Source organism: Taudactylus pleione, unplaced genomic scaffold, assembly GCF_031769625.1.
Source record: "Taudactylus pleione unplaced genomic scaffold, aTauple2 ptg001091l, whole genome shotgun sequence".
NCBI classification, from domain to species: domain Eukaryota; kingdom Metazoa; phylum Chordata; class Amphibia; order Anura; family Myobatrachidae; genus Taudactylus; species Taudactylus pleione.
In genome coordinates, this window is record NW_028285492.1 from 1758826 (window position 1) to 1771194 (window position 12369).

Below are 12369 nucleotides of genomic sequence, written 5' to 3' on the forward strand. Positions count from 1 at the left end.
ATGTGCAGTATATATATTGCAGTGAATGTGCCACCTACTGTACAGTGAACACCAAAATAGCAACACTCAAAATGTATCTCTAATTTCATCTGCATTTGGATAATAATAAAACATTCTGTAATATATTTCAAAACTAGGTAAATACATTTTTAAATTGTAAAATTTATTTAAGTTTAGTATTTTGAGCTACTGAAATAGCTACTTTAAATTGATAATGCACTTGATTTTTATTGTTAAAAACAAACAAAAAAAATCCTTTCAATATAAGAACTGCATTAATTATGCATTAATTTTTTTTAAATATACTGTAGTATAAATACTCACCAAAAATTTTAAAATAAACTTGTGCGCACACATTCTATATTAGATTTGTTTTTATTTACCATTTTGCATTGTGTGTATTTTTGAGTACCATATCTTGTGTTCATTACCATAAAAATATACAAATTTTTACAAGAATTTTTAAAACAGCATGTAAAATACAGAAAACATCACATGGGGAAAAAAAAATATTATTGCTCATTAAAAGATGGACTGTAAATAATCAGATAGACATTTTGAAATGTTATACTAAGAAAACTAAACTGATACTAATATTAAGAATAGATAGTGATTGTGCCCATGTTACCATTCAATCACACATGATTTATTACGTTCAATTGTTTTTAAGTAACCAGGATGGTCTATTATGACCTAAAATACTGAAATAAGACCACCACCAAGGCTTTTCTCTATCTTGAGATTCTTCACCCAGATCACCTTGGCTATGCTGGGCATGAGGGTTAAAAGATGTCAGTGGGTCAAATCGATCATAAATGTCTTCTGGAACAACTTTATCAAATTTGCGGCCTTTCAAGTCAACCCGGTGCAAGACGAAATCAACACGGCCAGCCTTAGTCAATTTAGCTGGCAGAGTAATTTTTTTGGTAACCTTAGAGTAACCAAAAGCTTCTGCAGAAATAACGTGGACACCTGGAATCAAAAGTCGCCAGTAATCTCCATCTTCACCTTTAAAAAAAAAAAAAAAAAAAACACAAAAAGATCTGTTGACTAAAATGAAATAATCAATAACTTCACAATATTACTATAAATAAATGATGAAATAGCATCTACAAGGCACTCCCGGAGGAGGTTAGGTAACAGTTGTAGGACAGAAATTTCACAGCTCATACAAAATGCACGTATGAAGACAAATTGGGGATGTTTATGGAAATAGCATTCCCGTAATAACTAATACATTTTAGCAAATAAATAAATAACAATAATAAGAGCCCTGCACATGTAATATTTATTTGACGCAAGGGATCACCTACTTATTCTACCAACGGACCAAGTCGTTAGATACTTCACCTCTCAGCCACACTTATTTTTTTGACAATGTCACACTTAAGTTTTATGTTAGCAACCCTTTCAGTGCCATCGACGTAGTATTTAAAGCCATATTTATCGCACACTTAGGTTGACCACCACCATAAGTAATCATTTTAACTTTCTGACATAGTGTTCACAGGAATAAAATTATCTTTTCGAGCACTTTCTCCCTTTCAGTTTAAAATCTAATTGCTGTGTTTAACAGTGTTTAGGCTGTGGGAAATACTGTAGAAAAGGGGATGGAAAATGGTGCATTTCAGGACATGTGCCAACCAAATGTAACCTTCCCTGTAAACAGGCATATTGATTATATTTTAGATTTTTTTTGTGGGGCCAATTGCAGTCAAATATATTGCTTTGTAGTTTTGTAACAAGACACATTTTGAATTGTATATGTACTAGGGTATCTGAGTGAATTTGATATAGCTATTCCGTTACAGATTAAACACTTTTGGTGTTTGTTCTTTTATTTTTTTTAATAAAAATAGTATTTGTTTTGTTTTTTGTTTTAAAAAAAAAAGATAATTTAGATTTAAAAATAAAGTTCTGCAAAATTATACTCACTATTATTTCAAGTTATTATTATTACCTTTATTAATCATTAATTACTAATTTGTCCATATGAAATAAAAAAAATAAATGGCCCATATTACCTGTGGTTATGTCATGGCGAATTCCTTTCACTGAGATGCGAGCATTTTTTATTGGATTGTCATATTCATCCTTGACGACTCCCTTGATACCACGGTGCGCCTAGGGAGTAAGAAAAGTGAATTTTTAATCTGCATATAATTTATCAGTTTATTATATTTTAGACAAAAGTTACCATTTCATTACAATTCCATTCACACTTTGCACAACACATTTTTTTCCCCCTAGAGCAGTGGTCAGGGAACAGGGGTAAATTACCCCACATGGGGTAAAAATGACATTCTTGGGGGTAAAGGATGGACAGCCGGGCATGCATATGAATCATTCTATAATATAGAATGATTCATATGCATGCCCGGCTGTGCCGCAGGAAGGCTCTAAGCCGGACGCCCGCTGAGATGTTATTACCAGCGGGCGCCTGGCTCCTTCCCTGCAGCGCCGCATTCTCTTCTGAACTCCAGCTTCCGCCTCTCTCCATGCGCACTATGGGAGAGACGTCATGACGTCTCTCCTATAGTTCCGAGGAGCAGTCGAGCAGACAGGGGCATTATATGGGGGCACTACTACAGGGGCATAACTATGGGGGCACTACTACAGGGGCATTATATGGGGGCACTACTACAGGGGCATAACTATGGGGCACTACTACAGGAGCATTATATGGGGGCACTACTATATGATTTCCTTCCTTTCTAATCAAGGGGGTAAAGTCGGCGTATCTAAATATATTTTGGGGTAAAAGGTAAAAAAGTTCCCTAGAGGAACACAACACTAAACCTCCCAATGGATATATGACATGATCTGAAAACAATCTGATTATATTAAATAGATACTCATTTCTAAAAACTTGTACGGCACATGGTTACAGAAAGTGCACACACAAAAATTCTGCTGCGATCGAGACAGATCATATGAGAAATGTTTCCACAGTCATAGGAGGCCAGAGAAAGACATAGAAACTGCACCAGCTACAGGGCTGATTCAAGCTTCAATGGTGTGACCAAAGGAGGTGTCTAAGGAAGCACCAATCGGTATTACCGAGTATACGGGTGCTGATTCGGATGCACGGATGTACAGAAGGGAAGGACGTTGTAGCTGCATTTGCATAAAGTCATAGACGGTTGACCACCAATACACGCTGCTGCTCGGAACCAGGCCCAGGTCTCTAGGAATGTTGCTTATAGTAACCTTGAACGGATTATTATTTTTGCATGTGGGAAAATTTAGCATGTTGTTATACTGTAGATTGGAAAGTGACAATATCTGATTAATAGAGTATAGGGACCAGTGGTGGATTAAGAGTAATTTAGTAGTCAATACACTGCTAACTAACCCCTCCACTAATCAATCAATCATTCATTCATTTATACGTTTTTCTGTTTCTTGGTTCGATAAATCTGCCCCCTCCCGCTTACTGTTATACCCTCCATACAAAGCCACTTTATTTTAAATACATTTTATGTACTGTATACGATATGCAATAATTCAAATTAAATAGACTTTGACTATGAGTCATTGGGATTTGTTCAGGGCAATTTATTGAGATATTAGGCTAACGGAGCAATGTTTCAAATGTTATTTTCAGTGATTTAAGCAGCGATATTTTATTACTGTGTATAAAAAATGTATAATGAAAGCATGTTCAGAAAACTCTGCAGACAAAGTGACGGCATCATGTGTGTGTGGGAAGGGGGCGTGCAAATGTTTCCATCGGCTGACAAGAGAGGTTGGATGGATTAGGTGTTCCTCACTGAAGCCTGATTATTTTTTGCACAGAAATTGTGAAGATCAACATTTAACATGCCGATCTTCCTTCCATCGCAGTGAATGTCGACATTAAGAATATGTTGACACTCTTAGCGTTCCCGCTAGGCTGTTTTAGCAGGGCGCTGCGCCCTGCCCTATTTCTAAAGGGCAAAAAGAACCCTGCCCGCCAGTTTGGCATCCCGCTGAAACAGCCTGCGGGTGCCATACCCATCTGCGGGTGGGAAAAAAAGCGTTGTAGCGGTCACCGCCGGTGAATGGATGCCGGGCGCACTGCCATAAATGCGCCCAGCATTCATTCACACTGACAGCAGCACTTGGAGGCAGCCCGGCATGTCCCCAAGAGCGACGAAAAGGGGATGTGTCTTAAAGACACGCCCCCTTTTTCTTGACCACACCCCGTTTTTGGGAGCGGGCGCGCAGATGTGCCCTTTCTCTAGGTCCGGCGCCCTGCCCAGCGCCGGACCTAGAGTGAACACTAACTACGGTGTCGACATTCTCAGGGCCCCAAGAGAGTGGCATCCAGTCCAAATGGCACTTACTGGCCTGTGTTCAAAATTGAATTGAAAACATATTAGAGACCCTTGAACTTTTGGAAGTTCATAATAAATTTGTACGTGTATAAAACATTATGAGCTTTTCTACTACCAAACCAAATATAGTAAATGGGACAGCCAGATAAATTTGAAAAAATAAAAAAATGGCGTATAAGTATGTATTCTTAAAATTTAGCAATTTGTAAAACTCACTGTATCTTCTTTTTCATTTTCAATTTATACGGACTATATTCTCATCGTTACTTAGCCTATGCTGGGTCAGTCTAAGACCTCTGTTGCATGTTAGTTTTAGTGGTGAGGGCATTTATTTGCTTATTTTCAGGCCAGGAGAAGGAATTGAGTGTTCTACGATCCACATGGAATATTTTTGAAACTTTAAGAAAAGTTGTTGTATAACTTGTCCAAAGAGCACCTTAGGCCTCTCAGTTTGTACATAGCCCAACATTTTCAAAATACAATAAAGAAAAGAACCCTAAGGCAAGTTTTATCCTGAGAACATAATTTCAGAATTAAAACTAACATTTATTTTATTGAGCCATTTTGTCTGCCATATAAAACCTTAATTTCCATCAGCTACTTCGTCGACCCAGTTTTTATTGATTGTTGAACTGCCAAATCTCAGACACTTTATTTAAGCACTGCACTTACCTAAACAACCTTTTATATAAAAAAAAAAAAAAGTAAAATAATTATATAAAACTGTTTCATCCAGCTACGGGATAATTGATCTGCCAGATATCTCCCGTCCCCATAAGTGGATCTGGTGCATATCAACGTATAATATTTCTTGATTGGTCTTGGCAAATTTTACCAATAGCTGCAGTTAAATCACTAAACACTATCACAGCGTTTTATCAGTGTTCTGTATTCTCTCATTGTTTTATAAAGGCTAGACTCTGATTGTGTCTCCATTTCTCAAATCTTTCATCTTGAAAGCTTTAATGTGTAATGTGTATGGATTTTATTCTTCCGTATTGTACTCACCAAGAACAATTTTCACCAGAGAGCTGTAAAATGGAATGGGCTTGGTGGTCTGAACTGCAGTACTTAAGTTCTAATAAAACTCGCCGCAAGAAACATTAATGTTCTGCTGAGAGAGCCTTCAATGCTCCAGTGAGGCCACCAGCAGTATCAATATCTTCACTGTTAGTTAAAGAAATGAGAAAACATAAAAAATAAACCCCCGGTCGGTCACTGCCATAGAGTAGTCTTTCCACTGTTGTCTAATAATCAGGTTTTGTGCTCTTCAAAATTGTATTATTTTATTCAAGCTATAGATATACAGTATATTGAAATAGGTATGAAATACCAGCAGCTGTTTAGTTGCGGGTTCAAATCCCGACAGGAGAAGCCCGACAGGACAAGATGCCGACTAGCGCTGGTAAGTACCCTAACCCTCCCCTCTCTTAGTGGTGCCTAACCCTAAAACTCCCAGGGTGGTGCCTAACCCTGAGACCCCCCGGGGGTGCCTAAACCTAACCCCCCCTTTCCGCACCCTAAACCTAACCCTACCAAGGGGGTGCCCAACCCTAATCTCCCCCCAGTGGCGCCTAATCCTAACCCCCCTTCCTTTAGCCTACATGTCAGCCCTAACTTTCCCCAGGGGGGTGCCTAACCCTAAATTCCCCATGGGATTCCCTAAACCTAACCCCCCACCCGGCGGCTAAGTGCTAAGATGCCGGACTTACCTCATTCGGTCCGGCGTCTGTCTTCTGGCGTCGGGATTAAGATAGGCGTCGGTATTTCGATGTCTATCTTAAGTCCCCCGTCGGGCTTTAGCAGTCGGGATATAAACTGGCGGCATTTAGTCCGCCAGTCTAATAACTACATCCCAGTATATTAAAGGTTAAAGAGTTCTACATTAAAGCACTACAGTTCATCTGTCAGTCATTCCAGTGCTTTTATTCCAGTGTTCAAAATACTAAAATAAGATAATGGAGTACAGGTTTATAGTGAAGTTTTAGTGTTCAGGGGTCATTTACCAGACATGGACCAGGCTTTCCCAACTGGACCAGGCAATGCAGTGAGGATATAGTGAAAATGCCACATTTAGAATGTCGACAGTCCTAATGTCGACAGTTATGATGTCAACACTGTTGAAATGCCGACAGTGAACATAATGGCATGTGCAACATGAACATTCTGCATAGAGCGGCAAGGTTAGGGTTAGGCTGCTGAAGAGAGGGTTAGCTATGGCTAAGCACTAGGGGAAGGTTAGCGATACTCACCACCGAAAGCCCGGATACGCCGGAGTCCTCATCAGCTTACTGTTAGACCCGGAAGACTGCTGGAGCTGCTGGGCCAGCTGTACCAGGTAAGTCACCACTAGACCACCAGGGATGGTTTGTAGACCTTTTAATCATGTCGACATTCCATTACTGTCGACATCACTATCAGCGTGTTTAATGTTGACATTACAGGCATGTCGACATTCTTATGTCGACAAAATAAGCCACATTTGATGCAGTGATAGGTCCATGGCTAGTTGGGAAATGCAGATTTTGAGCCTGATTCTGAGTCGCACTCAAGACCGGAGACTGCGCATGTTCAACGCTGAAGTGATGCATCTTTGCCAATTTCAAAGTGATTCTGAGTTGCACGAATCCCGGTCATTTCTCGCCATCCATGATACGGGCGTTACTGGGTGTCAACTGGGCGTACGCATGTAAGAGAACCGTCTGATGGGTGTGTAGCCAGAGTTACTCACTATTCACTATTTCTGTCGTATCTCTTGCACACAGCATGGGGTAGATGTAAGCGCCGATACCAGTGATAAAGCGGCGCAGTCGCAGACCTGCGAGACTCAGAATACGGGCGGATACTCGCAACAGATTTCCATCGCAGCCGGCATACTGAACCTATGCAGAGTTGCTGATCAGAATCAGGTCCTTTGTCTTTTACAGTCCAGTTTAATTTAGATTTTTTTTTCTATGTGCTTTGTGAATTATTAGATAAAAATAAATATAATACTTTAGGTGAAACACACTAAAGTAACAATTTTCCTACGTCATGTTGACAGAAAGCTAGAACCATGTTATAATTACAATCTACATACAGGTCTTATTTTATTTTAATAAGAAAGACACATACCTAAGTTACTAATATACTAAATTGTTTACTATAGTTTTTCTTATACTTTACATTTTGATGTAGAAGCCATCAATTACACATGCCTGCAGGTAAAAACTTTAAATTATGTGCTGTCTGTCTTGTTTCCTTAGTACATCCATCCTTCTTTCACTATAAAGGATATCATTAAGCTTTCTCTCGGCACCGTAAGCTTATATTCTCTGTGCTTAACTTAAATCTCTACCGTTTAACTAACCAAAATATTCACGTGGGGGGAGAAATGCAAATCAACCGACCAAAGCTGACATCTCGCTTGTGACCAGCGAAGATCTATTCACCATGTGCTCTGCAGATTTGCAAAATCAGTTCCCCAGGAGTAACAACTCCAGTTACAATAATATGAAACATCACTTAACCTTTAACACCCTAACAAGAGATTTATAATAGATATAACATCCCTAGTAGCAGTTAATAATTAGAGAATTAAATATGGTCGGTGGATCTGGGACAATAGTCCGTCATAATCATAAAACCTCAAACCATGTCTAGACTTAGTGGAGGCACCAAGAGGAATAAATAAAGTATAACCCAAAGATGTAACCCAATCCAAGGACATCTCTGCTTACAATTACTACAGTGGGTTGTTCATATTAGTTTTACGCTACTCGTAAAACTGTAATAACTTGCTACATTAAAGAGAGAGAAAAAAAAACTGCATCCCGCTCCAAGCTCAGACGGTCTCTTTAGAAGAGGTTGAAAGCTTGTAGATGATATGAAAGTAACAACTAACATTCACCAATAATTGTTGCTGCAAATGACTCAGGAAATTGTTACAGATCGCATGTTACTCTCTTAAAGGGAACCACAGGGAACCTAAAATGTTGCAGAAAGGCGAATAAAGTTCCCTTAATTTGGGTTTTAAAAATGAGTTTTCATTTTGCCAATTTTTAAATTGTTTGCAAATTCATTCTAAAAAAACTTTATTTAATTTTTAAAAATTAAATATTTTTTAAAAAGACATAAGAGTAAAAAGGAATTTATAAGCGGAATTTGTTCAATTTGATGTTCGGAAATATAAACCAGCCAAACTCCGGAAAAACTCCAGCTATTGGTGCACACACACACGGTCCAACTTAAAAGAACAATATAAACGATAATGATATTGTTTATATTGTTCTTTTTTTAAACCCCTCCAACGACCAAACGATGGTCGATGCACGGGCATGGATGGTCGATATCGATATCGACCATCGCCCGTGCATGCGGGCCAACCTGGTTGATATCGACCTGGTTAGCCTGTTTGCTGTAGGGACCTTGGGGTTTGGTGCATGTGCTGGATGTTCGATATTGAACATCCAGCACATGCAGGATGATCAGACAACGATATCTGAACGTTGTCTGATCGTCCTGTGTGTACGGGCCATATGACTGATTCTTTGACACATATGTAACTAGAGATGTGCGACGACCTCCGTGTTCGGGTTTTGGATCCGGAGTCACCTTCGTGTTTTGATTTTGGATAAGTATTTTTTTCTAAAAATAAAAAACAGCTAAAATGACGACATTTTGGCCTGTTAGCATACAATCCAAAACCCCAGTCAGGTTTTTAAATCCAGGTTCCGAAACACGGAAAAATCCACACTGGGACTCGTTCGACTTGGTACCCCAAAGTGATTCTGAACTCGGACTCGGTTCAACTCGGAACCCCTAAATTCGATTGTTGTCAGTTCTCTGAGAATCGGACCAGCACATCTGTAATGTAAATCCTCTTTCCAGTTTGTGATGCCCACCCACCCACTTGACTTGTTTGGTTTGTATATCTTTTTTGTTTGCGTTGGATTGTGTTTTTCTTGCACTTGTCTTCCAACAGGGGAGGCACAGCTTGGCCTATTTTTAACGTAAGAGCAGTTGGGTGGCATTTCCCCTTTGAGAGTGGCAAGATTGTCTCTACCACAGATGATAACCTGGTCTCCATCTTTGGGGAGGGACCAAATAATCCCCCCGATGGTACTGCCTATTCCATTTTCCAATGTAGCAGAATTCCGACCAATTTATTTAAATAGTGTTATTGGGCGGTGGTCTGTGTAGCACTTCTTTTTCCAGCCGCAAAACTTACATTTGGCTGTGACCCTCTTTTTTCCATACATAGGTGTCCGAGTCATTATTCCTATTGTGTGGACTAAGTTAAGGTATATTGTGTGGACTAAGTTAAGGTATATTGTGTAGACTAAGTTAAGGTATATTGTGTAGACTAAGTTAAGGTATAGCAGAATAATTAAATACCTGGGTGACTTATAATACAGATGGCAATTCTCACTTATGCAGACACCAATCCAAATGTAACTCAGCCTGCATTAGTATATCAGGGGGCCGTTACTGTGACTGACAAGTATGCCAGAGACAGGGAAAGTGTGCAGAACCCTCCTTATAGACTAACAATCAAGTTAAGACATTTCTCCTTTACATTTTGTCTCCTTAGACCAGGGGTAGCCAACCTCGGTCCTTGAGAGCTACTAACAGTTCACGATTTCCAGACCACCTAGCTGGTGCACAGGTGTATTCTTTACTCAGTAATACATTTGAAAAGATCCACAGGTGCAGCTAATAATTACACTTGTGATTCTGTGAGGAGACCTGGAAAACATGCACTGTTGGTAGCTCTCAAGGACGAGGGTTGGCTAACCCCGCCTTAGACGCATTGCTCAGATTTTCTCCTGTTCTTAATAACCAATTTGACATTTGCTTTCATTGTCTAATTTGCACTAGATTATTCATAGCTAACTATTGATTGGTTGCTAATCACATCACATTTACACTTTGCAAGTAAATTCCAAGGGCCAAATGTAATAGGGTGTCTGTTTTGGTAAATTGCGAGTTTGGTGCTAAACTCGCAATTTTTCACAACTCTCCAATGTAATAGGGTGTCTGTTCACTAAGACTCGCATTTTTCAGAGTTACTAAAACTCTCCATTCTCAAACTCGCATCCAGATGTTTTCACATTGAAAACAATCAACTCGTCCAATGTAGTAGAGTGTCTGTTTCAGACTCGCAAAAAAAAGATTACCAAAAGTCCCCAAATAATAGACCTGCTTCAGGCTAGCGAGTACATCCTGAGCAGGTCAGATTAACACAGAAACATGCACATATCCATGAGATATGTACATGTTTCTGTGTGTACTTATGTAAAAGGTTTTTATATAAAAAAAAAAATGACGTGCACCACCTCCCCAAAAGCATAACCAGCCCCGGGCTTTAGAAAGCCTGTTCTGGTTCTAAAAATACAGAGGCCAAAATGCGTAGGGGGCCCCTGTATATTAAGAACCAGCACAGGGCTTTGTTGAGCTGGTCCTGGTTCTGGAAAATCAGGGGACAAAACGAGTAGGGGTTCCCTGAAAATCCAGAACCAGCACCGAACTCTTTCTAGCGGGGGGATAATGCCACAGCCAGGGAAAACCTTTCACCGGTTTCCCCGGCCAAAGCATTATCCCTGACCGCTAGTCAGTCCAGGCCGGGGATCCCTGGGGAGTTGAGGACCCCCCCAATAAAGGGGCCCCCCTCTCCAGGGCACCCCAGGCCTAGACTGATAGCCCGGGGCTATCCCCGGCACCCTAGGGTGGTGGGTGCCGGGTTGATAGTGTAAAAATAAAGTTTGCATATTGTCTTTAGTTGTAGAACCACAAGTACCAGCAAGCCTTCCCTGCATGCTGGTATTTGGAGAACCACAAATCAACAATCGCGACATTGTATCATTGATGTAACCACAAGATTAACCTCAATTAATCTTGCGGCTACGATGTAGCGGTTCCCACTTTAGACTTCTATGGGGATTTCTCACCATAGAAGTCTATGGGAGACACAGGCTGGCCGCATTCAGCTAATCAGGGAGCTGCTCCGACGGAGAAGCTCCCTGATTGGCTGGCGGCCCCTTCACTGACGGGCACACGTGTGCCCCGGTCATTTACGCGGAGCAAAGGTATGTGTACACACATACCTTTGCTGTGTCCGGCATGGATCAGTTTTTTGCGGTTTTTTATTTTAACCCCTGGATTGCCAGTGGACGTGATCTACGCATAGGAGAGGTGAGTATGGATGTTTTTTTCAGGTACACCCCTATGGATTACTTCGGATACTAGGTGAGTATGTGTGAGTGTGAGTGTGCATGCATGTTTTATAAAAATTTTACTTTCACGGTGTATGTTTGTTTATTTATGTATTTCTTTAGTTGTGGAACTACAAGTGCCAGCGGGCCCGTAATGCCCCGAATGCCGGTATTTGTGGTTTTCCAAATAACAGCATGCAGGGAAGGCTTGCTGGTACTTGTGGTTCTACAACTAAAGACAATATGCAAACTTTATTTTTACACTTTACACTATCAACCCGGCACCCACCACCCTAGGGTGCCGGGGATAGCCCCGGGCTATCAGTCTAGGCCTGGGGTGCCCTGGAGTGGGGGGCCCCTTTATTGGCTGGACTGACTAGTGGTCAGGAGTAATGCTTTGGCCGGGGAAACCGGTGAAAGGTTTTCCCTGGCTATGGCATTATCCCCCCACTAGAAAGAGTTCGGTGCTGGTTCTGGAATTTTCAGGGGACCCCTACTTGTTTTGTCCCCTGATTTTCCAGAACCAGGACCAGCTCAACAAAGCCCTGTGCTGGTTCTTAATATTCAGGGGCCCCCTACGCATTTTGGCCCCTGTATTTTTAGAACCAGAACAGGCTTTATAAAGCCCGGGGCTGGTTATGCTTTTGGGGAGGGGGTGCACGTTTTTTTTTTTAAAACACACACAGAAGCCATCACGGATCTCACTGATCTGTGATGGCTTCTCTAAAACTCACACCTTTTAATGCTACTCGCATTAAAAGGTGTCAGTTTACATAGTCCTAAACTCGCCTAAACTCGCAAATGCAGTAGCCTCGAGCTGAAAAGTTCGCAGGCTATTGAATTTGCGAGTTTCAGTA

General features: G+C 40.7%; 1 protein-coding gene across 3 annotated transcripts in view; it reads right to left on the minus strand.

Annotated features, from left to right (window-relative positions):
* Nucleotides 1–347: 347 nt before the first annotated feature.
* The window catches only part of CPZ (carboxypeptidase Z), a 150426-nt gene continuing 138404 nt past the window's right edge, over nucleotides 348–12369 (minus strand). For 2 of the 3 annotated variants that reach the window (XM_088461746.1, XM_088461745.1), the window contains exons 10-11: nucleotides 2025–2124; nucleotides 351–1008 (exon numbers count right to left, since the gene is read on the minus strand). In XM_088461746.1, the coding sequence (XP_088317872.1) occupies nucleotides 656–1008; nucleotides 2025–2124 (453 nt within the window). In that variant the 3' untranslated portion in view covers nucleotides 351–655. Of the gene's footprint in view, nucleotides 1009–2024; nucleotides 2125–12369 lie in introns of all 3 variants that reach the window. The other variant, XM_088461744.1, reaches the window with a different exon arrangement.